We start from the raw sequence: 26,842 nt of genomic DNA, 5'->3' as shown, positions 1-26,842 counted from the left end.
GATGGTACAATTGCAACATTTAAGAGGCATTTGGGTGGGTATATGAATAAGAAGTATTTGGAGGGATATGAGCCGAGTGCAGGCAGGTGGGACTAGATTGGGTTGGGATATCTGGTCGGCATGGACGGGTTGGACCGGCATGGACGGGTTGGACCGAAGGGTCTGTTTCCATGCTGTACATCTCTATGACTCTAAGTTATTTGTAGCTCTCCAGAATTACAACATTGCCTCCCCATGTAGCTTTTATCAACTGACCACTCATTGATAACATGGTCTGATTTCTGAATCCAGTACTGCGTTGACCACTCATTTTGCAACATTATCATACACTGCTTACAATGCAGGATCTAAGCAAGTTATTCTGCCAATGTCATTTGCTGTAACTGGCAATTCATCTACATATCAATAAAAAAAATTGTCCCTGTTGGGTTCTGTGTCAAAAGAGAATCTTAGCATGGTGTTGACCTTGTGAACATTTTTACTTAATGGGCAGAATCTGCCGAGCTGCCAAATGAAAAAGTTAGGCGAATGATGTGGCAAGTGGGGAGCTTCGCCGTGTGGGGAGCAAAATGTACTATTTTTCAACTAAGGGCTGAACAATGAGGCAACATCCTCATTCATTTGCAGTGAGATGCCTATTGTATGCATTAAATCTCATTATTATCTAAAACAAAAAATGCTGGAAATATCAGCGGTTTGGGCAGCATCTGTGGAGAGAGAGCAATGTTTCAAGTTTAGATGACTTTTCATCAGCACTGAGAGAGCATCATGGGCAGTGAACACACACACCTCCAGTTCACACACCTTGATGATATATCCTCAAGACATCTCTAATTCACCTTCACACCAATACATTTCATTAAAATGTTGCTGCAGGACATTTTGCAGGTAGAGAAATTCTCCTCTATCTTGGAGATTATTTATTACAGTTATATAATTCTTTCAAAGATTTGTCAGAAAAGGTTGACCTCTGCAACTATGACATATAAACTACTGCTCCCACATGTTCAACTGACCAGAGTCACAGATAACTTATGGATCACAACTGAGATAATTTGTCACACATCAAAAGGACAACGACATTAATTTTTCTTGAACAGATGAATTAATCACAACTGAAGTACTAAAATTAGTACAAGGCATTTTTTTCATTATAACATTTAGTAGAGGGCCGTACAGATATGAGCATTTTGCAGATGTCCAACACCAGAAATATATTTTAAAATATATGCAACCTTGCAGAAATTTGGACAAGCTACTAATATAGATCAATCTACAACAGAAAACAACAGTGAATACCTCACAATTCTCCATGATTCTACTGTTGATTCACTTATTAACTTTTGCATCAAACTTGACAAAACAGAACATCTGAAAAGGTTTGCTCAGGAAAGCAAAGGTAAGTTAAATGGTCACATTAATAGCCTTTGTATAACAAAATGTTAGTTTTCCAATAACTAAGCTTAGTTGGTGTCATAAAGTATCAAATCTCTTTATTTAATACATGGGGTGGTATGGTGGCTCAGTGGTTAGTACTGCTGCCTCACAGTGCCAGGGACCCAGATTCAAGTCCACCTTTAGGCAACTGTCAATGTGGAGTTGGCGCATTCTTCATGTGTCTGCGTGGGTTTCCTCTGGGTTCTCTGGTTTCCTCCCACAGTCTAAAGATGTGCAGGCTAGGTGGATTAACCATGGGAAATGCAGGGTTACAGGGATAGGGTGGCTCGGATGGGATGCCCTTCAGATTGTTGGGGTGGACTTGATGGGCTAATAGGCCTGCTTCCACGCTGAGGGATTCTATGAGTACAGTGGCAATAAACATTTAAACATTACTCAAGGAATACTCTATATCTTGATCTTTTGATAGCTATTTCAAATAGTTAATAGTTAGGAAATAAAACATTTTATTTGTACTGATCCCAAGCATTGGCTCTCAGAGGATAACCTGGTTTATTATTATGTCAATCTGTACTAAGCTGTGTCTGTTGTGAATATAATTTGTCTCATTTTGTTTCAGTAGTTTCCTACTTTCTATTGATTTTCTGCTTTTGTGTTAATGGAAGTTTTTTTTCCACGACTGGCAGCAATTAGATTCTCTCAAACTCTGATGTCGCGTTCACAAAGACTTTTACATTTAAAAGAAAAAAACTGTTGAAAAATATTAATTAATATTAAAGAGATAGAAGATAGAACCAACCTCATTCATAAACCTTCTGTAGTGATTGTAATGAGGTCAGCTAGATAGACCTTCTAGAATATTAGTTTCCTGATTAAGGCTGTTAACCTGGTTCAATCAGGGAGCCATGGCTGACAGATAGAAATACTAGTGTCCTGGCCAAACTGGCCATAAACAGGTCCAGGCAGTGGGCCGTGGAGGGGGTCATTAGGGCCGACTGCCTGCCCCTCTTCCGTGGTTACGTTAGAGCCTGGGTGTCCTTGGAGAAGGAGCACGCGGTGTCGACCAACACCCTGGAGTTGTTCAGAGAGAGGTGGGCGCTGCAGGGAGTGGAGTTCATTATTTCCCCCTCCAACTCTATTTTGATTTAGTCCCTGCCCTCCCCTTCACTGTTTGATCACACAGCATTGCCCTTTTGTGAAGGGCACTGCTTGTCTCTGGCCACTCAGGTGTTTTCCTATCTTCCTGGTGATGGAAATTGAATAAAGATTTGTGCACCTTGTGTCTTTCACTGTCTCACACCTGCACACACACACCATGGGTGCTGGGGAAAAATAAGCACTACCGCAGTTAGGCGGCAGTGTGGGGGTTAAAACAAAAAAAAAGAAAAAAAAAAGAGCAGGAGTGTCTCACACAGCATTACCTTTTGAGAAGGGCACTGCTCGTCACTGGCCACTTGGGAAAAAAAAGAAAAAAAAAGAAATACTAGTGTCCTGGCCAAATTGGCCATAAACACGTCCAGGCAGCGGGCCGTGGAGAAGGTCGTTAGGGCTGACTGCCTGCCCCTCTTCCGTGGTTACGTTAGAGCCTGGGTGTCCTTGCAGAAGAAACACGCGGTCTCCACCAACACCCTGGAGTTGTTCAGGGAGATGTGGACGCCGCAGGGAGTGAAGTGCATTATTTCCCCCTCCAACTCTATTTTAATTTAATCCCTGCCCTCCCCTTCACTGTTTGATCACACAGCATTGCCCTTTGATGTAAAGGGCACTGCTTGTCACTGGCCACTCGGGTGTTTCCTTTCTTCCTGGTGGTGGAAATTGAATAAAGACTCGTACACCTTGTGTCTCTGACTGTGTCTCACACCTGCACACACACAACATGGGTGCTGGGGAAAAAATAAGCACTACCGCAGTTAGGCGGTAGTGTGGGGTTAATAGGTTAAAAAAAAAAAGGAAATACTAGTGTCAGAGGTTCGATTTAGTCTGAGAGCTGGCTCTGAGGGAGGTGGACCAGTGTCAATTACTGTGAACGTGTAAATAATGTGTGACTTGTGGGGTACCGGCCTCTGTGAAGTTTTCACCTTCTTTACATTTTCCTTCATACTGACGAATTTGCACTGGTAATTTATTGCTGTTATATTATAATAAATCTCACAACTGAGATCACAGTTTTATCTATGTTACAACAGTGGCAAATATAGACTACATTTTAATTTCTGTTATTTGATTGTTATATCTGAGACCTATCATGAATTTAAATGGTTTTCAAAGAGGAAGAAATATTGACACAAAATCACTGTAATGATCACCTAACCACAGATTTGAGAAAGGATACAGACTCAGGAATACACACTGAACTAAATTTCAGTTGCTGCTTTTGAGTATTAGAACAGAGATGGAAATTGAATTGTGTGCCAGAACTGAAAGTTTTTCTCTCTCCCTACCTGCTTCTCTCACCATCTCAAAAAACAGAATCCAGTGCAAAAGCAAACAGTGAAATCAACCTTTCACCGAGAACTCAAGGATACCTATAAACCTCACCAATGTTGAAGATACCAGTTAACAATAAAAGAACTGCGGTCTCAAGTTATAAGACCTAAAAAAATTCTCGGGACTTAAACTTTAAAACCTTTGTGTGTACACCTTCGTTTTTAAATTTATTACCTGTTCTTGTGTGTGTACTTTATATAATATTTTTATTATTTTGTCTCAGGGTGGGTAAACAATAAAGTTCCTCATTCTTTAACTCAAACGAACCTTGGTAACTAATTTTTTTAAAGATGATATTGAAATGTGATAGCTTCTGCTAAACAGAACTAAAAATATTTATAGCTACCAAATGAGAAGGATTAAAATGAGAAGAGCCAGTTCCCTTCCTCACCTGGTTGTGTGATCGATCAGAGTCAGTAACAAAATGCTGCATTAAGTTTCATAAAAAACATCATTCGACAGAAGTTAATATCTCACATTTAAAAGTTATCACACTTTATTTGCTTAGTTATTACACAGTTACTGCAAATGTTATTTTGAAGTGTGAAATCACAGCTAGTTTCAAGCTTTAATGTACAATGAAATCTTGTTCAGTTAGCAATAATGCATGAATTCATTAATTCATTCTGAATATTTCATCTTCATCCAAGTATAGGTTTGTTGCTACCACTTTTAAAAAGTAAGCACAAATTAATGTCATCAGTCAGGAATCATTTTTAATATTATTTGATCCAAGAGGATAATATCATTGCTTCAGTAATGCTTTCATCGTGCTTATAGATGACCCTCTATATCCTGTCCCAAAATGATTCCAATGATTCAGGTAATGGAAGAGTTGGTAAAGTTTCAGTCGCTTCTCAAATCCTGATGCTTTGGGAATTTTGTTATAATATGCTGTGTAGAATGCTGTGCTAAACCCCCCAAAAATTCCAGATATTGATAATTCGTACTCAGAGTGGCCATAGAAGGAGGAGGGGTCAAATATGACAGGGCCATCTTCTACTTGTCCAATGTTTCCTCCCCACAGGTCTCCATGAAGGAGAGCAGGGGTGATTTCCACATCATGAAATAGAGCAGGTATCTTCAACTGTAAAGTAAAGTGTCAACAGTTAGTGTAACGCAGAGAAGAAGCACAACTTGTGGTCTAGGTGTACATTGACATACACTATGGCATGTTTGGGCGCGTGTTTTTATTCCATGGCACAGACAAGGTCTGTTGCGCTAAAAATATAGGAATAAATCCCCCAAGAGAAGCAGATATTAAGGGAAGATTCTACATAAGCAAATATCCTGATCAATCCATACTTAGTGTACAACAGGATTTCAACCCATAAATGTCAAGTATTCAGGTGAGTGTGTTCCTATGAACCCCAGTTTTAAAAATGGAAAACACAATTATCAAATTTGTAACAATGAATAAATAAATTAATAAAATAAGCTTTTCAGTCTACTGAGATCATTCAATCAAATTTGCATCAGTTGATTGGCTAAGTTTCAGCATGAAAGATTTGTGCCACAGTAATTGTACCTGAAGCTTTGACCAGAGTTCCCTAACTTCACGGTCACCATATTCCTTTTCAATTAAATCCAACTGTAGTTGAAGACGTTGCTGAATAAAGAAGTTAACCCAGTCACTCTGCCAGTCATTATTCTGATGAGAGAAAATTGAAAATTTTAATTTAAATGGCCATTTATTTTATTGTGGCTCAATGCTTGTCTTACAAGTATTGTTTTCTGCTAAACAAAAAAAAATTCTTTTTGCAGAGCTGCTACAACAAAACCAATCTAAATTTCATGTTAGAAACATATTCTTAGTTATTTACAGAAATGCAGGCTGCAGTAGCAGAATATTAAAATTTGATGATGGTGGAAGTGTTCTGTTTTTCTATTCTGTAGACGATGTATACGTGTAGAACAATACAATTTGCTACTTGATAGAATCTATACAATTGTGCAAATATTGTACTTGAAATGACTCCGCAAAGGCTGGTATCCCATCACCAAATCATCCTTTATTTAAACATGGAGAGTCCTTGAAACTGATCCAGCTCACTCACAGCCAGTTCTCAGAGTGAACAGAATCTCTGACACTCCCGTTTATATCTGTCAGCCAGGATCAATTAGCAACCCCAGTCAGTGAACTCATATTCTATGACCATCCACTACTATACTTAAACAATTTACTATTAAGGAAGCTTCATTTCTTCAAATATTTATGTTCGCTAACAGGTTTCTTTGCAGACAACATAATATCTTTGGATTGAATGGCTATAATGTGTGCAGTTTTTGCACAGATTACTTCAAAGGTCCTCACTGAATAAAATCAGTAAAGCGTCATACATTCATTGACACCACAAAACACAGGTTGTATAAAAGTGGTAGTAAGGTCCAAACTTCATACTGGGGGTATTAAGCTAAGTTCTAAAAACATTTGCATTGCCAGACTGACATGAAAAGACCATTGTTTTTTGTGCAGCCTTATATCTTCAATGCAGTCCCTTCCAGAGATGTTTAAGTATCAAGCCTATAATCTTCTATTTACTGCTGAATTATGAATTATTTTCTGACGTTATGTTTTAGTGACTCAAACAGCTGAGAAGGCACCAACAGACAAATTCTTTATCCCTGTTTCTGATGTTCACTGCATATGGAGGCAATTAATTCCAAAAGTATAAAATTGTCTCTTAAAGAGAAAAAAAATTGTTCCCAATTGGAAATTTTACATAAAATAATTGGCCATTGTCAAAGACTCACTTAGTGCGTTTTATGTTTTAAGATAGCCTGCAGCAAGTCGTCATTTTATCATGGTGTGGAGCACTATTATTGTATTGTGCAGCATGATCACTGTGCTAAATGGGAAAGATTTCAAACAAACCTAGCAACACAAAAGTGGGCAGCATGAGGCACTCTGGGTCACCAGTAGAATTATAGTAACCACAGTATCTAACCAGTATGCTACAAATCATCAAGCCAGGAGATCAACCCTAGTTCAATGAAGTGCAGGAGGCCATGCAGTAGCAGCACACGTCTACCTATAATAAAGTGGCAATCTGGTGAAGCTGCAACACAGGTTTGTTTGCTAAATTAAGGAAGTAGCATGCAATAGACAGGGTTACGTGATTTCACAACCAACTCATTGCCGCAGAAGGCTGTGTCGGCTCAGTCATTCTGAGTACTTAACACAGAGTTAGACAGGTATTAACTAGTAAGGGGATCAAGCGTTATGGGGAGAAGAAAGGAGATTGGGCTTGAGAAGCACATTAGCCATGATCAAATGGCAGAGCAGACTCGATGGTCTTATTCTGTTTTTTACATATCTTATCATCTTATGTGGTCTTATATATTATTATATATTACCTTATATGGTCTTATGGTTAATAGATCAGCTCAAAACTCTGCAGTCTTACCACATCCAGTCAATATTGCTGGTGGACAATTAAACAACCAATGGGAGGAGAACACTCCACAAATATCTTTAATGACTGGACAGCACAACCAATCAGTGCAAAAGACAAGGCTGAAGCATTAACATCCATCCTTAACCAAAAGTACTAAGTGGATGAGCCACATCAGCCTCCTCCAGAGGTCCCCAGAATCACAGATGCTAATCTTCAGCCAATGCAAGTCACTGCACATGATATCAAGAAGTGGCTAAAGGCTCTGGACAATGTAAAAGTTGCAGGCACTCACAATATTCTGGCATTAGCACTGAAGACATGCTCCAAAATTAGCAGTGCCTCTAATCAAGCTATCGCAGTACAGCTACAACACTGGCATCTACCAAACAATGTGGAAAATTTCCCTGATATGTTCCATAGAGAAAAAGTAGACAAGCTCAACTTGGCTAATTGCAGCTCGATTAGTCTATTCTCAATCATCAGTAAACTGATGAAAGCGGCAGTCAACAGAACTATCAGGCAACACTTGCAAAGGAATAACCTGCTCATTGATGCTCAATTTGGTTTCCATCAGTGTAAATTAACTCCTCCTCTCTTGTCCAACCTTGGTTCAAACATGGATAAAAAGAGCTTAACTTGAGAGGTGAAGTGCGAGTGACTGCCCTTGACATAAAAGTAGCAATTGACCAAGTATGGCATGAAGGAGTCATAGAATCATGGAATGCCTAGAGTGGAAATAGGCCCTTTGGCACAAAAAGTCTACACCAACCCTCTGAAGAGTAACCCACCCAGACCCATTCCATTCCCCTATTATCCTACATTTATTTACCCCTGACAAATGCCCCTAACCTACACATCCCTGAACACTAGAGGCAATTTAGCTTGGCCAATTCACCTAATCTGCACATCTTCGGACATCATTTGAGGAAACCGGAGCACCCGGAGGAAACCCACGCAGACATGGGGAGAATATGTAAACTCCACACAGACAGTTGACCGAGGCTGGAACCCAGCAAAACTGGAGACAATTGGGAGGGCAGGGGACTTTTTCCACTGGTTAAGTCATACCTTGCATAAAAGAACTGGTGCAGTTTTTGGAGGTCATTCTTTCATGTTGAGGAAAACCTTTCTCAAGGTAATGTTCAAGGCCCAACCATCTTCAGTTGCTTCATCAATGACTTTCCCTTCATCATAAGGCCAGAAGTGACCCTGCTCGCTGATATTGCTCAGCACAATTCATAAGCCCTCAGATATTGAAGCAGTCTACATCCATTTGCAGCAAGACCTGGATAAAATCCAGGCTTGGGCTATTGAGATCAAGTAAAATTCGCATCACGTACGTGGTGGAAAATGATCATTCTCATTAAGACAGAACTAAATCATCAACCTTTAGTGTTCAGTGGCATTACCATCACCAAATGCCTCAACCATCAACATCCTGGGAGTTATCACTGATCAGAAAATAAACTGGATCAAATATGTATTGTGGCTACAATGAACAGATCAGATGCTCATACTTCTAAGGAAAGTAACTTATCACCTACTTCTTCATTGCCTGTCCTCCATCTACAAGGTATAATTCAGGAGTGTGATGGAATTCTCTCCACTTGCTTAGATGGCTGTATCTGCAAGGAGCTTGACACCATCCAAGACAAGTAGCTCCCTTGATTGGCACTCTATCCACCATCTTCAACATTCATTCCCTTGATAATCAATGGACAGTGGCAGGAATGCACTCCATATACAAGATACACTGCAGTAAGTCCTACAAAAGTCTTCCATGTTTTAGAATGACATGGTCATTCTAAATTTTTTTAATATTACATTCCATGACACTGCAATGCTGTTGCTATAAATCCTGTGTCTTATGATCTTGCTCCACAACCACCTGGATGAAGGAGCAGCGTTTTTTTGTCTTTAGTGTTTAATCTGAATTCTAGTTCAGATTAAACAGTATAGAAACACATCTTCAGAAAAATAATCTACTCTGTTATAAACAAATTCTGGAGTAAGAGAGTGAATTTACTTACCCCTCTAGATTTGATTAAACCACAAATGTATAGTAACTCAACAAAATTCAGAAAGATCAAGATTTATAATTGAATTTCATGGGAAGTTTTATTTGCACCTTAGCAAATTTGAAATTCAGTTCTAGATATAATTGCTATCCATACATTAAAATACTCACAGACAATGCTGGAGAAACTTAGCAGGTCTGCCAGCATCCATGGAGAGAGAACAGAATATGACTCTTCTTCATATCTTATTCTAGATTTCCAGCATCTGTAGTATTTTACTTCTATTTAAATAGTCAGAGGGCTTTTTTTGCAACAAATGTACGTCAACACACATGCTGTCTAAATGGGTATTAAAGGTACCATGGCAGTGTATGTGTAAAGGAATCTCTGCAGTGTCCCAATCAACATTGAATCTTAAATCAACATCAACAAATCATTATCTGTAAGGAGAAAGTGAGGATTGCAGATGCTGGAGAGTCAGAGTCAAAAAGTGTGGCGCTAGGAAAACACAGCAGGACAGGCAGAATCCGAAGAGGAGGAGATTTGACATTTTGACATAAGCACTTCTTCAGGAATGTGGAGGGGAAATGGGGTGAGAGATAAATGATGGGGTGGGAGTGGGGCACAGGATAGGTGAAAAGGCAATAGGTGGATACAGCTAGTGGGCAATTGTGATAGGTCGGTGGGGAGGGTGGAGCAGATAGGTGAGGAGGAAGATGGACAGATAGCTGGCAGTGCCTAGTGGAGGGTTTGTTCTGGGATGAGGTGGGGGTAGGGGACATTTGGAAACTGGTGAAGTTGGTATTGATACTGTGTGGTTGAAAGGTCCCAAGGTGGAAGATGAGGCGTTGTTGCTCCAGTTGGCAGGTGGCTTTGATTTAGCGGTGGTGGCAGCCCTGGACTTGCATGTCATTGGGGGAATGGGAAGTGGTCACAGGGGCGGTGGGTTGTTTGGAGCATGTGTCCCAGAGATGTTCCCTGAAACACTTCACGAGTTGACATCCTATCTCCACAATGTAGAGGAGACCACATCACGTGCAATGGACGCAGTAGATGAGGTGGGTGAATGTGCAGGAAAATCTCTGCCGGAGGGGGGGTGGGACGGTGGTGGCGGGGGCGTGAACCTAACAAGGAAATCACAGAGGGAATGGTCTCTATGGAATGCTGATAGAGGTGGAGAGGGAAATTTCGATCCCTGAAATAGAAGGCCATCTGGGATGTCCTGGAGTGGAATTGCTTCTCCTCAGAACAGATATAGTGGAGGCAGAAGAATTGGAAGTACGGGATTGTGTTTTTACAGAAGGGGGCTGGGAAGAGGTTTGAAATAGATATCTATATTTAGTCAGTTGCCAGAGATGGAGACAGAGAGGTCCAGAAAGGAGAGGGAGGTGTTGGAAATGATCCATGTGAACTTGAGGTCAGACTGGAAGGTATTGGTGAAGTTGATAAACTGTTCAACCTCCTCAAGGGAGCATGAGGTGACACCAATATAATCATCAATGTAGCGGAGGGAAAGATAGGGAAGGTAGACTGTCCAATGTATCCTATGAAAAGGCAGTCATAGCTGGAACCATGTGGGTGCCCATGGCTAGCCCTCTGGTCTGTTTGAAGTGGGAGGATTCAAAGTTATTGAGGGTGAGGACCAGTTCCCTTAAACGAATGTGTGCATCAGTGAAGAAGTACAGGTTAGGTTGGTGGGAGAGGAAGGGATGGAGGGCTTGTGGGCTTCGCCATGGGGGAAGGACATGTATAGGGATGTCCATGGTGAAGAGGAGGTATGGGGGCTGGGGAATCGAAAATCATGGAGGTGGTGGAGGGAATGGGTGGTGTCACAAATGTATATGGGGTGTTCCTGTACCAAGGGGCACAGGACAGAATCAAGATATGAGGAGATGAGTTCAATGGGGCAGAAGCTGGCAGGGACAATATGTTGACTGGGACAGTCAGATTTGGGAATTTTGTGTAAGAGGTAGAACTGGGCAGTGCGGGGCTGGAGAGCTATGAGGTTGGAGGCTGCAGATGGGAGATCCCCTGAGGTGATGAGGTTGTGGATAATTTGGGAGATCATGGTTTGGTGATGAGAGGTGGACTCGTGGTCGAGGGAGCAGTAGGAGGAGATATCAGCAAGTTGGCATCTGGCTTTGGTGAGGTGGAGGTCTGTGCACCCTACTACCACTGCAACCCCCCTCTCCACCCCGTTCACTGGTTTAGTGGTGAGGTTGGCGTTGGAGCAGATGGAGTGGAGGGCTGCGCATTGCAAGGATGAGAGGTTGGAGTGGGTGAGGCAGTTGGAGATAAAGAGGTCACTGTTCGGAGACTACGCTATGCACAAACTGGTTGCTGCATTTCACTACTTTATAATATTAGCTCCACTTCAGAAATACTTCATTAGCTTTGAAGCAATTTGTGAAGCAGAGACAATATAATGAAGCTTTTCTTTATCATCCAAGTCTGTAAATTTAATTTTAAAAAGCACAATAATTTGACAACAATTTCTTAAGAATGCATCTGAGCGTGTTGAAGTCCTATATGTGTGCAAGGAATACAAACATTAGCCTACCTGTGGGATATAACCACAGCAGGTAGTGGTATGAAACCCAAATCTGCTTACATACTGGATTTCAGACTGTCCTGGTCCTTTGCCTATCTCGACAGAAAAAAAAACATGTTTAGACCAGTGTCTTCATACAATTTTAGTAAGTACAACTACATTCATTCAATTTTAATACTACTTTCCAAACAGAGTTGTGTATCATCTATCACCAGCCAATAATGAACCAAATATAAGTCATAACAATTAGGGACGGAATAGGCCATTCAGCCCTTCGAGTCTGCTCCACCATTCAACGGGATCATGGCTGATCCAACACTTCTCACATCCATTTTCCTGCCCTTTCCTCATAACCCTTGAATCCCCCATTGATCAAGAAACTACCTATCTTAACATTCAATATTCATAAAGACTCTGCACCAACATCTCTCCATGGCATGGGGTTCCAATGACTCACAATCCTCTCAGAGAATAGATTCCTCCTCATTTCAGTCTTAAATTGGCATCCCTTTATTCTGAGACTATGCCCTCTGGTCCTAGACCGTTCCATGAGGGGAAACATCCTCTCAGCATTTAGCCTTGTCAAGCCCCTTAAGAATTCTTTATGTTTCAATGAAATCACCTCTCATGCTTCTAAGCTCCAGGGAAGAGAGTCACAAGCGGTTTCATCTTTCCTTAGAAAAACATCCTTCCATACCGGGAATGATCCTAACGAACCTTCTCTGAAATGCATCCAATTATATAATATCTTTCCTTAAATAAAGAGCCAAAACTGCTCACAATACTCCAGATGTAGTCTCACTAGCACCTTGTACAGTTGCACTAAGAACACGACTACTGTTATTCTCCAATCCCCTTGAAATAATGGCCAACAGTCCATCAGTCTGTCTGATTACATGGTGCACCTGTTTGTTAGATTTCTGTGTTTTGTACACAAGTATCCAAGTTCCCTTTGTGTTGAAGCTATCTGCAGCTTTTCACAATTGAAATAATACCTTGTTCTTTTGTTCTCCCATCCAAAATGAACAACTTCACATTTTTCCACAAGGTCCCATTTGCCAACTCTTTGCCAATTTACTTAAACTGTCAATATCTCTCTGTAAACTATTTGCATCCCTCTCACAACCTGTCTTTCCACTTATTTTTGTATCATCTGCAAATATGACTCCAGTTCAGGCATACTAAAAAGTTTGGGACCCTGTGGGTTTTAAAATGTCAACATCTGACAATGTCCAAAGGGGATTGCAGAACATAAAAATTATCCACAACCACCAGATATGATTTTTCCCTTTGGTTGTGTTGGTGTCAATAAAAAATATATAAGAATCTGGATTATTAATTCATGAAACTGAAGCTCAACACTTGATATAGATTATAGCAACGATAAATAAATTTACCAACAGTATGTGCATCTTTACTTTCCTGATCCCTTAGCTTTTCATTGTGGAGATGCAGATTTGCCAGCTGCTCTCCTAATGTGGCCATATGTCTAGAAGGAAATAACGACACCAGAATTGGAAATAGCAATATATTTTCAAAACACGTTGAACAAGCAAACCAAGAAGAATCTGTTGATTGGCCAGTTGTCACTACTTATAGGCACTGCAAAACAAAGAATCAATACTATATTTTTAAGAGTATCTGTTGTCTGGTGCCACTCTTTGAACATCTACAAATGTGCATCATATTCAACCTTCCAGTCTGAACTCCAGGAAGCACTCTGCTTTCATTTCCCCAAAAGTAAAATGCCAAACCCATTCCATGCAAACAGGGATATGAGATAGCATTGACAGATAAGGCTAAGGATAATCCAAAGAGATTCTACAAATGCATTAAGAGCAAGAGGGTAACGAGAGAGAGGGTAGAGCTCTTCAAAGATTAAGTTTATGTTGAACTTTGGGAGAGATACTATTTCACGTCAGTTTTTACTATGGAGAAAGAAATGGAGTCTAGAGAATGCAGAGAAATAAACTTTGATGTTTTAAAAACAGTTCACATTATGGAACAGGAAGTTCAGGTGGTCTCAAAGGCTATAAAATTGGATAAATCTCTGGGATCTGATCTAATGTACCGAAGAACGTTACGGGAAGTAAGAGAAGAAATTATGAGACCCCTTGCAAAAATATTTGCATCACCTATAACTACAGTTGAGGTGCCTGATGACTGGAGGGTGACTAATGTTGTAGCTGAAACTTTATTGCTGGAACAGCACAGCAGGTCAGGCAGCATCTAGGGAACAGAAGATTCGACGTTTCGGGCACATGCCCTTCTTCAGGAATGATGTTGTACCTTTGTTTAAGAAAGGTTGTAAGGAGAAACCAGGGAACTAGAGACTGAGAGGCTGACTTCAGTTGTATGTAATTGTTGGAGGTGACTATAAAATATAGGATTTACAGACCTTTAGAGAGGCAAAAATTGATTAAGGATAGTCAGCATGGTTTTGTGCAAGGAAAATTGCGTTTCACATACTTGATTTGAGTTTTTTGAGGAAGTTACCAAAAAGATTGATCCAAAGAGCTCAGAGACCTGTTCTCAAAAGATTGAAGCAAGTAGACATTGTTTATTTGGATTTTAGTAAAGTTTTGAGAAGGTTCAGTATGGTAGATTAATTAGTAAAGTTGGGTCACATGGGATTCAGGATGAGCTTGCCAACTGGATACAAAATTGGCTTAACGCCTGGAGACAGAGAGTAATGGTGGAGGGTTGCTTTTCAGATTGGAGGCCTGTGACCAGTGGTGTTCTACAGGGATTGGTTCTGGGTCCTCTTTTGTTTGTCGTTTACATAAATGATTTGGATAAGAATATAGAAAGCATGGTTAGTAAGTTTGTGGATGACACCAAAATTGGTGACATTGTAGATAGTGAAGAAGGTTTTCTAAGATTTCAAAGGGATCTTGATCAAATGGGTCAATGAGCGAAAAATAGCAGATGGAGTTCAATCTGGATAAATGCAAGATACTGTATTTTCATACAACAAACATGGGTAAGACTTATATAATTAATGATAGGGCCTTGGGTAGTGTTGTAAAACAGAGGGACTGAGGGGTGCAGATACATAATTCTTTGAAGTTTGCGTCACATATAAACAGGGTGGTTAAAAAGGCATTTGGCACACTTGCCTTCATTGCTCAGTCCTTTGAGTGTAGGAGTTGGGAAGTCATTTTGAGATTATACAGGATATTGGTAAGGACTCTTGTGGAATACTGTTTCCAGTTCTGATTATAGGAAGGATATTATCAAGCTGGAGAGGGTTCAGAAGAGATTTACCAGGACATTCCAGGTATGGAAGGTCTGCATTATGAAGAAAGGCTGGATAGACCGGGGCTTTTTTCACTAGAGCGTAGGAGGTTGACAGGTGATCTGATAGAAGTTTATAAAATAATGAGGGTTATAGATAGGGTTAATAGTAGTTGTCTTTTTCCTGTTATGGGTGTTTTCAATACTAGGAGGAACATTTTTAAGTTGAGAGGAGAAGGATTTAAAAAAGACGTAAGAAGCATCTTTTTTTTTAAACACAGAGGGTGGTTCGTGTGTGGATTGAATTTCCTGAGAAAGTGGTGGATGTGAGTACAATTACAATGTTTAAAAGACATTTGGATAGATACATGAAGAGGAAAGGTTTGCAGGGATATAGGCCAGGAGGAGACAGGTGGGACTTGTTTAGTTGGGATAATGTTCGGCATGGACTGGTTGAACCAAAGGGTCTATTTCCCTGTTGTGTAACTCAATGACTCACATTCCATTTCTGATTTTGCCCAATTCTATCTAATTCCTAGCCTGTCTTTTTGAAGTGTTGCTTAAGTTACTGCACCACAAACTGGCTGTGATTATCTCACAAGCAGATCCAACATCTCAGCACAAATATACTACTGTCAAACAGACAGACTTCGGGGCTCAGGTGCATCATTCTTTGGAAGCTGTGTCACAGATAGACAGGTTGGTTAAGAAAGCATTTGGCATGCTAGCCTTCAGTGCTCAGACCATTGAGAGTAGGAGTTGGGATGTCAAGTTGTCAACAGGATGTTGGTGAAGCCACCTCTGGAGTGCTGTCTACAGTTCTGGTTGCCCTACTTTAGTAAGGATATTATTAAATTGGAGAGGGCACAGAAAAAATGTACCAGGATGTAGCTGGCACTCTGGGTTTGAGTTACAATGACTGACTGGAACTTTTCTCACTGGATATGGGGGGGAATGAGGGACATAGCCAAGGTCTTTCCCTTAGGGTAGATGAGTTCAAAATTAAGGGGCAAAATTTTAAGATGAGAGGAGAAATATTTAAAAGGGACCGGAGGGGCAACTTTTTCATACAGAGAATGGTTCATATGTGGAATGAACTGCCAGTGAAAGTTGTAGATGCAGGTACAATCACAACATTTAAAAAGACATTTGGGTAGGTATGTGAATAGGAAAGGTTGAGAGATATATGGGATAAATGCAGGCAAGTGGGACTAGTTTAGTTTGAGCAACTTGGTCAGCATGAACGAGTTGGACTGAAGGGCCGGTTTCTCTGCTGTATGACTTTATTTATAACAAAATTAATCTCAACAACTGTAGTATGACTCTACCAGTCTACGAAGAAATCAGTGCACTGAAACATTACTGATAACTACATTTATAACAAAATAGATTTCAAACAATATTTCTAATCTACTTTCATGACAACAGTTGCTAATTTTAATCAACCTGTTCACTCCTCTACAGCAAGTGTGACCTGAACTCAGGCCTTCTGGCTCAAAGAGACACTACCACTGTGCCATCAAGAGCTCTGACAACAGATTATTTTCATCCACCGGTTCAGAGATGCTTTTGACAGGTGGGAGGTGAACTCAGGTCTCCTGAACTAGAGGCAGGGACAGTATTACTGCACCATAAGAGTCCTGACAACAGCTGCTGTTTTAAAAGATTAATTTAAATTCCACCAACTATAATAATGGGATTTGAACCCATTATTGGGTATTAGCTGGGCCTCTGGATCACTAGCCCAGTGACATTATCACTTCACCACTGCCTTCTGCAAAAGTAACACAGGTAGAGATTTTGATCTTTTTTGATGCAATCATTAAGCTTGCCTAGCAAACATCATATAACCATTGTTGATAGTCATAAAAATACGTCAGATTCACATGTCCTTTAGGGAAGAAAATCTGCTTTTGTTACGTGTCGACATTGGACTCCAGACCCACAGCAAGGCAGTTGACCCTTAAACTTTAGTTAGGGATAAGCAGTGGCTTATACATCCCATATACATCCCATTCACAAACACCAAAATATGAGATGTAATTACACCATCATGGAGTTGAATCCCAACTTTTATCTGCAGACCCACCTCACCTGATCTCCAAAAGCACGGAGTATAAAACAAGCTTTTCACTTGGAAATGGTGTTTCTATTTTAAAAATTAGTTGGTTCACACTGGATGAATGATGATATGAAACGGTCTTATTTTCAGATTGTAGATTACCTGTTTAAACCATGAATATCTAAATGTTCCATAACAAACACTGCTCCACCATCCGAGAGGCTGATCACTTTTATTGGTTTTGGCACTTTCACGGTGCTGGTTTTCAAGATTGCCTCCAGACTTGCCATTTCTCCATCAAACATCGTCTTGGCCTGTTTCAAAGAACGTGGTTAGTGAGATCACGAACATTACCAACAATTCCAAGAACCAAAGTACTTAAAGTATCACCAACATCTATCAAACCAGAAAAGTTTGAGGCACCCAGTTACCAAACAACTACTTCCACCTCGCCTGTAACTTTGCTCCTTGCATGTCACTTAAATGTAGAGTTAATCATGTGCTGTAACAAGCAATAGATCATCAAAAATCTGTGGATTTATCTGCTAAAACTTGTCCAAATTTCTCTCTTTTCTCTGCTAATCTGGTTGGCATGGACTGAAGGGTCTGTTTCCATGCTGTATGACTCTATCAGCAACTACTAAGTTCATGTCTGTGACACAGCTTCCTGTGTTACTATTGTCTCCATTCCTAAATGTTACATTTATATTGATTTAACCAAATGCTAGAATCCAGTCAATGCAATTCCCCAACAACAACCAACTATTTAAATGTCCTTCTGTGCATTCACCTTTAATAATCCTCTTGTGCAAGCAACAATCTGTACCTCATTTTTAAAAAAGTCATAGATCAGCTTTGGGTATTTGCAACTAAGGATTACATATTTTAATTGGCCCCATGCATTATTTTAACCTTCAATTCAATCACTTAGAATTGAAAAGTGTGTGGGTCAAGCTAATGCTAGTGTGTGGGTCAATAGATGTGAAGCTGGAAGAAGACATCAGGTCAAACAGCATTCGAGGAGTAAGAAAGGTTCAGCCCAAAACCCTTTGTCAGTACTGGGGAGGGGGAAAGAGGAGCCCATAAGTAAAAAGAGGGATGGGGAGGTGGGGCTGGGGAAGGGTAGGTGGGATGGTCATAGGTGGATGGATGTAGGGTTATTGTGATTGATCAGTGGAAACGGTGGAGTAGATAGGTGAGTAGGAAGATGGACAGGTCAGAACATGTCAGGGAGGCAAGGAGGAGAGACTCGGCATGGGATAAGGCTGGAGTAGGAGGGACTTTGAAGCTGGTGATATTGAGGCCATTGGGCTGTAAACTTCCCAGGCAAAACATAAAAGGTGTTGTTCCTCCAATTTCCATTTGGCCTCAGTCTGCTTCCATCTCCCTACTTCAGCCAACCGTATCATCACAGCTCTCAAAATCTCTTGCCTCGTAGGTATTTACTGAGGCTTCCTTTTAATTGCAACTATGCTCTTCAAATTAATAACTCCCAGAGGCTGTTTCCACACTATACAACTCTGACTCTGTGAAAGGCAGCATGTTATACATATATATTTTTAAAATTCACTTCATGAGATGTGGGCATTGCTGGCTGGGGCATCATCATTGCTCATTCTTAGTCACATTTGAGAAGGTGGTGGTGAGCCACTGCAGTTGACTGGGGAGGAAATGCCCTTAATGTCATTAGGGAAGAAATTCCAGAATTTTGATTCAACATTGAAGGAACACTTCCGAGTCAGCATGGTGAGAAGCTTGGAACGGAATGTGTGTGTGGTGTTCCCATATATCTTGTGCCATTGACCTTCTAAGAAATGGTTGTGGGCTTGGAGAGTGCTAATTAAGGAATTTTGGTAAAGTTGTGCAGTGCATATTGTAAATGGTACATAATGCTGCCACTGAGTGTCCAGTGTTGGAGGGAATGGATGCTTGTGGATGTGATACAAATCAAGCAGGCTACTTTATCCAGGATAATGTCAAGTTTCTTGAGTGTTGTTGGACCTGCACCCATCCAGGCAAGTGGTGAGTATTCTGTCACACTTTTGACTTGTGCCTTGTAGATGGTGAACTGGCGTCGTGAAAGTCAAGAGGTGAGATACTTGATGCAATATTCCTAGATTATGATCTTCTCTTGCAGCTAGTCCACTTCATTTCATGTTACTGTTTTCCTATATTTCTTCACCTTTTCGACATGTTAAAACTCAAAACTTCTCAATGTTTCCTCCATTTCAAAGATTAGTCGAATTGGACTCAAAATCTTCACAGATGCTGCCAGAATTCTTAGTTTCTCCAGCAATTTCTGGTTTTATTTCAGCAATCAGTATTTCACATTTGAGTCATTTAGCAAATGTAATCAGCAACAAGAGGCTAGAGAGAGGAGTCTACTGTGTCAGAAATGGCTACACTTGGATGGATCTGCTAGAGAATTGGTGCAAAACTGGCCAATTGTGTTTTAGCTCTTGTTGCTGATTGTCCTTGTTATTCACATAACTATTAATATAATACAAATCCCATAGACTAATAAAATCATCAAAAAGGATTTTAGTGATTTAAAGCTATAAATAGTTTATAGTGCACAAAATCATCTTTTTGCCTTCTCCAGATGTGCTGTTGATACAGTATAAATTTTTAAGTACTGTAGTAAAGCAAACATTTTATTAATAATCAGCACCCATGCGACCAGGAGTGCGCCAGTTCATCAAATCCACTGGATAACCAAGAGATCCACATAATCAAAGTAAAAATACATGTTAAGTAATAGACATGTATTGCAACAGGTATATACTTCACTGTTTTACTTTATTTACAGCATTAATCATTTAAATAATAATGCAACTTTGCTTTAAATAAAACTTACTGGCAGACAGTTTGTCACTCGCACCCTCAACTGACTACTTGGATATCGCAGTAGATTGGGGTATTTGAGGAAAAATTGACTTGAAATTTAATGAAGTGCTGATATTACCTGTGGCCATTCGATTGAACAAGTCTATTTAGATTGAAATAATTAAATTAAAAACTATAATAATTGCATAGAATAGAACAGTAAGCTTTGCCGTATTTGAGGTATATAACTTTTGCTGACCTATCCAGAGTGCCAATTCATACAGTGCCAGTTAAAACAAAAGTTTGCCGTACTCTAAAAGCAAAACCAGACTTTGATTCAGTTGAAAATGTATTGCTTAAGCCCGAAACGTCGAATCTCCTGTTCCTTGGATGCTGCCTGACCTGCTGCGCTTTTCCAGCAACACATTTTCAGTTCTGATCTCCAGCATCTGCAGCCCTCACTTTCTCTTTTGATTCAGTTACAACTAGTTAAGAAGCAACACGTTCTTCCTTTCAGTCGTTATACACTATTGTTTTTAAGTAGATTTTCTCTCAGAAATACTTGTTTTACTTGTTCTTCCTCAACATAGATCTAACAATTAATCCAATTTTAGTTAAAAGTCACACAACACCACGTTATAGTCCACCAGGTTTATTTGGAAGCACATGCTTTCTGAGCGCTCTCTATTTTTTTAGATTGGATTAGATTAGATTACTTACAGTGTGGAAACAGGCCCTTCAGCCCAACAAGTCCACACCACCCCGCCGAAGCGCAACCCACCCATACTCCTACATTTACCCCTTACCTAACACTACGGACAATTTAGCATGGCCAATTCACCTGACCTGCACATCTTTGGACTGTGGGAGGAAACCGGAGCACCCGGAGGAAATCCACGCAGACACGGGGAGAACGTGCAAACTCCACACAGTCAGTCGCCTGAGGCGGAAATTGAACCTGGGTCTCTGGTGCTATGAGGCAGCAGTGCTAACCACTGTACCACCGTGCTGCTGTTCCTTCATCAGGTGGTTGTGGAGTATAAGATCATAAGACACAGAATTTATAGCAAATGTTTACAGTGTGATGTAACTGAAATTATATATTTAATAAGACCTGTTGTTTGTTAAGTCTCTCATCTTTTAGAATGAACATGTTGGTTTCAGTTCTTTCATATGTAAATTGCAGAAATCTTTTAAAGTTATATTCTCAAGTGAACTTTAACAATTGGTGTCTCATATGCTGCAGACAAAGATGCCCTGAGGCATGGTAAATTGGCAAGACCGAACAGAGGCTACGGCAATGGCCATATGGACACCGTACAACAATCAACAGACAGGAGCATTCCCTTCCAATCGGACAACACTTCAGCAGTCTGGGACATTCAACCTTGGACCTTCGGGTGACTGTCCTCCATGGCGGACTTCGGGACAGACAACAATGCAAGTGGCCAAGCTGAGGCTAATAGCCAAGTCCGGTTCCCAGGGGGATGGCCTCAACCGGGACCTTGGGTTCATGTCACACTACAGGTAGCCTCACTGCACTACACACAAACAGACACAGATACTCCTATAGACCCACACACACCCATACAGAAGCTCTCTCTCATACGCTCACATGTACATTCCCACACACTCACACACCGTCTCGCAGACTTATACCCCTTTACACTCTCACATACACACATAACCCCCCCACCCCAAACACATATCCATATGGACACACATAAATATAAGTTTGTGGGGTGAATGTGTACTTGCAGAATTACATTTTATTTTGCTCAAAAACTGCATGAATCCAGAAAAGATTCTGGAGATCTGTTTTTGAGATTAGAATCAGTCTGAACATTGTGGCACAGACAGTCTCACACAGGGCACCTCACACCTTCAATGCATTATCTGGGCTGACATGACACCAATTGTTGAAGTTCATGTATAACTTTTAAAAAGTTCTGCGATTTTCATATGAACGAACTGAAACCAACATGTTCATTCTAAAGGATGAGAGACTTAACAAACAATCCAGGTCTTTTTCAATAGACAATTTCAGTTACTTTTGCTATAAATTCTGTGTCTTATGATCTTGTACTCCACAACCTCCTAATGAAGGAGCAGCGCTCTGAAAGCTAGTGCTTTCAAATAAATCTGTTGGACTATAACCTGGTGTTGTGTGATTTTTAACTTTGTACACCCCGGTCCAACACCAGCATCTCCAATTTTAGTGTACCCTATCTTGAACTTTACAGTAAGTTTCTACTGCAACACTGAATCTAGACACAAAACAAAACACAATTCTGAACTACTGTAAAATAAAATTAGCTGCAATTTTGCCAAAAACATTCATGATATTAATCCTCAATACAGAAATGGTGAGCATAAATTGCTGTCTACATCAGGGATTTTTAAAATATGCTAAAATCTATGACAAAGTGAAAATTAACTGTCCATTTTGCAAAGTTCTCGACAAAGTATTGTGTGAACACAAACTTCAATTCTCACTCCACTGCGTACTGTGTGTTCTTGAGATCTCTCCTTCAGTTTTTAGTGAGGTTCTTCTTTCAGCAAGGTAACCAGTTGATCAGGTTAAATTTGCTTTGATGTTTAATCTATTGACACACCAGAGGAAATTGCACCAAAAAAGTAACAGTGAAATTCTCATTTCACAAAGAACATTTCTTAACACAACAACCTCTTAACTCTTGAGAAAAATTAAATACAAAAGCTATTATAAAAGACCCTAGAAATGATAACATTTGACTCAATAAACATTACCATGATTCAAAAGGCAGACACTTCTACCCATGAATGTTTATACATCACCAGCCAGCAATTAAGCATGCAGAGCAGCTGTCTCTCACATAAATTCACACTTCACCCAACAACACGACTGTTGTATTTCAAAAGATGAGACTATCTGAATCCAATTAATTTCATGGTTCAAAACCATAATTCAGAACAGTTGATTATTTCATTTTAAACATACAACCACAATATTCATCACAAGATGATTTCAGATGAAATCATCCTTTCAATCCATTTTTTTTACTTCCTTCCAGATTACTCACTGTGGCACCTTGCTAATATATCTGTTGACATTGTAAAGAGTGGAACTGTGGATGAAACAGTAAGGGACTGGCAAAGATGAGGAATGAGTATCTTTCCTCAGTTTTTACAGATGATGAAAGCTAGATTACTGCAACAGTAACCAAAAGAAACATGTAAGAGTGACTACTGGAGATAAATATTGAAAAGTTAAGAACTAAAAGAACATAAATCAAGAAGCTCAAAGGAATGCATCCGGAAGATGGAAGGTTATGATGAAGTGAATACAATTAGTAATTTTTCAAAATTCTTTGAATTGGAAATAATTTTTACTTTCCACTAACAGTCCAAAAACATTTCTGCCTACCACACAATTTAACAATATTGACTATGAATTGTCGTATTGATGTGATGTCATATACCCAAACCCTATGTCCCAAGAATTGGCTGATCAAATGAAACAGCATGTTGTATCAGTTATTCAAAACAGGCAAAATACCAAAAGATATTATAGTTCTATATTATAGAGATATGATTCTGAAATTCGACAGCACCTGCAGCACAATCCTGAATGCACTAAGTGCTACACAAACAGTACTTTTAAAAAAAATCAGTCAAGCTTGTAACAGGCTCAATTATGCTTGCTAAAAAACCTACATTAATGCAGACTGACTTACTCTCTGCAAACAAAAAGATCTTTTCATGCCTAGTACATTTCTGAAAATTATCCAGCAGAATGGGGAATGGAGAGTTCCCTGTTTGTCACGTTATGGAATAGACTGACCACTCAAAACATTCTTAAGCAGGCACATTCTTAGCCAATCAGATATATACCATAACTTTGCAACTTTGTTTCACTAAGTGTACAGTGAAAATTACTCAGTAAATTAGCGAGATTGACTACCAGGTTTTAAAACAGCCAACTATTTATTCACAAAACTATGGAATGAAACACAAAAAACAGAATAAAGAACACCTCAGTCTATCCAAACTAGACTTAATTATGCTGTTCCAAATATGCCCAACAGTCACAATAAACAAATCCCCTAAACAAGAGCAAGAAATGAAACAATGGCTTACAGGTTGAAGTTAGAAAGGCAGGAGAGAGAGTCTAGCAGCCTGGTTCCACACAGCCTACAGCTGAACTTCTCTAGCTAAAATGATGAACTGAACTGCTCAGCTAGAGAGCTGGCCATGCCCCCTTGACCTATACAGGTTACTTCGAAAAACATAAAAGCTTTCGCCTATAGTCTCACCTGTTTATGTATAAACAAAAACGTCTTTCATCTCTGTACCAAACCCAGCTGTTTCGGAGCCCGGCCTGTTTACGACCCCTCTGAAAAAACCAAGGATACAATATCCTTGAGAAAAAGAACAGCTTTTAGAAAAAAGGACCAGCTTTGTGACACCTTCCCCCTTAAAAAAAATGAACCATCAATATCAAAGTCATGATTTGGAGGTAGCTTGATTAGAAGATGGCTTCATTTCTAAAACCCTTCAAAAAAACTGTTTAGTAGTGTAAAATACACATATACACGACACTAACTATCCACATGCAAATTCAGGCTGTGGCACACCCGCCACAGAATGTCACCGTATCTCATTTGAGTCTCGTCAACGCATCAGCAATCATGTTTTTACGACCTGCCACATGTACAATTGTCAAATTGAATGGCTGCAACAACAAGCTCCATCTAAGCAGTCTGGCATTTTTGTCCTTGAGTTGCTCCACAAATGTCAAAGGGTTGTGATCAGTGTATATGGTTGTCTCAGTTGTGTTGCTGGCAATATAAACACTGAAATGTTATAATGCCAACACCAAGCTCAAAGTCTCTTTCACCACCATTGAATATTTCTGTTGATGAATGTTCAACTTCCTGGAAAAATACCCTAATGGGTCTTTCTATTCCCTCATCATCCTCCTGCAGGAGCTACACACCGACACCCACATAACTGGCATCGATAGCCACCTTGAAAGGCTTTGGGTAAACAGGTGTGGCTAATACTGGGGCAGTGGTTAACACATTTTGTAGGCTGTCAGATGCCTTTTGATAGTCCGTTGTCCACTGAAACTTCTTGCCTTTATTAACAATTCGGTGAGTGGAGCAGCCACACTGCTAAAATTCGGCACAAACTTGTGGTAAAATCCACTCAATCACAGCAATTATAGTACTGCTCTTTTTGTCGACGGCGTGGGAAATTCCCCAATTACTTTTGTCTTTGCATCTCATGGGGCCACTTGTCCTTGTCCAATAACTTGGCCCAGGAAGGTGACTTGGGCTTTGGCAAATTCACTTTTAGCTAGGTTTACCACCAAGCCTGCCTTCTGAAATCGATGGAACAAGTCCAATAAATGCTGTAAATGTTCACTCCATGAATGACTAAAAATCACTGGCGCATCAATGTAAACAAAACAGTTGGGTAACCCAGTAATGACCTTATTAGTCAGTCTCTGAAATGTAGCCAAAGCATTTTTCATACCAAATGGCATGATTTTAAATTGCTGTAGTCTATTTGGCATTACAGAAGCTGAAATTGCCTTTGCTCTTTCTGAAAAAGGTACCTGCCAGTAGCCTTTGCACAAGTCCAACTTGGAAAGTTAAGTTGCTTGTCCCACCTTTTCAACACAGTCCTCCAACCTTTTCTGACAATAATCCCTCAGGAGTACATCTCTCCTCATCCTTCAGCATCATAGCCTGAGAGTATCCTGTGTCCCCTAATATTGTAACCTCTTTACCTGCTATTCCTGGCCTGTGTGAATAAACCTTACCCTCGCATGTATATTTTTAAAGCAGATCTGGCACTTCCAGGCTTGTCCTGTTGTTCTACATCTGGCTTTCTCCTGGCCCACCAAAACTGTGATTTTGTGTGGCCCACTTTATTACAATGAAAACACCAGAGCATTTTAACTTCTTTGTCCCTTCCTTTATATCCTGTGGTAAGTTCTCCTGATGATCTTCACTGAGATCTACCTTTCCCTTTCCACATGAGGATTTCTCTTTGCCCCAATTTCTATCCCTCATGGACTGAATTTGATTCTGGAAGCCAAACTGTGTTTTATGGAGTAGCTCATAATCATCAGCCACTTCAGCTGCTAACCTTACTGTTTTAACTCTCTGCTCTTCCACGAGCTCACACTGCTTTAAGCAATGAATCTCCGAATTCCTCCAAAATAATGATCTCTCTAAGAGCATTGTAGGTTTGCTCTATTTTTAAAGCTCTTATCCATCGATCAAAATTACTCTGTTTGATCCTTTCAAACTAAATATAGGTTTGACCAGAGTCTCTCCTTAGATTCCTGAAACATTGTCTATAGACTTCTTAAGCTCATATGTACTTAAGATGGCTTTTTTCACCTCCTCATACTCCCCATATATCTCCTCTGATAGGGAAGCGAATATCTCACTAGCGCTACCTACAAATTTTGTTTGGATCAACGAAACTCACATGGTCACTGGCCACTGCGTTTGTTCAGCCACATTTTCAAATGAGGTGAAAAAGGCTTCCACATCCTTCTCGTCAAATTTAGGCAATTCCTGAACATACTTAGACTAGGCTTCTGACTACCAGGGGCTTGCACCTCCTCACTCTCTTCTTCACGAAATCTACCTTCTGCCTTTATCTCCAGCCTTTTAAGTTGACTTTCCTTTTTAAGCTGAAAATGTGTTGCTGGAAAAGCACAGCAGGTCAGGCAGCATCCAAGGAGCAGAACAATCGACGTTTCAGGCATGAGCCCTTCTTCAGGAATGAGGAAAGTGTGTCCAGCAGGCTAAGATAAAAGGTAGGGAGGAGGGACTTGGGGGAGGGGCGTTGGAAATGCGATGGG

At 40.2% G+C, this 26,842-nt stretch overlaps 1 protein-coding gene across 2 annotated transcripts in view; it reads right to left on the bottom strand.

The window, feature by feature from the left end:
• Positions 1 to 4,358: 4,358 nt before the first annotated feature.
• The window catches only part of LOC122562039 (fructosamine 3 kinase related protein), a 29,118-nt gene continuing 6,634 nt past the window's right edge, over positions 4,359 to 26,842 (bottom strand). For both annotated transcript variants that reach the window (XM_043714485.1, XM_043714486.1), the window contains exons 2-6: positions 17,314 to 17,465; positions 13,250 to 13,341; positions 11,862 to 11,944; positions 5,414 to 5,536; positions 4,359 to 4,972 (exon numbers count right to left, since the gene is read on the bottom strand). In XM_043714485.1, coding sequence (XP_043570420.1) covers positions 4,631 to 4,972; positions 5,414 to 5,536; positions 11,862 to 11,944; positions 13,250 to 13,341; positions 17,314 to 17,465 — 792 coding nt within the window. In that variant the 3' untranslated portion in view covers positions 4,359 to 4,630. The remainder of the gene's footprint in view (positions 4,973 to 5,413; positions 5,537 to 11,861; positions 11,945 to 13,249; positions 13,342 to 17,313; positions 17,466 to 26,842) is intronic.

Source organism: Chiloscyllium plagiosum, chromosome 24 (genome assembly GCF_004010195.1).
Source record: "Chiloscyllium plagiosum isolate BGI_BamShark_2017 chromosome 24, ASM401019v2, whole genome shotgun sequence".
In the NCBI taxonomy this organism is placed as follows: domain Eukaryota; kingdom Metazoa; phylum Chordata; class Chondrichthyes; order Orectolobiformes; family Hemiscylliidae; genus Chiloscyllium; species Chiloscyllium plagiosum.
Note: the sequence above shows the minus strand (reverse complement) of the source record. Positions and strands in the feature narration are given on the sequence as shown.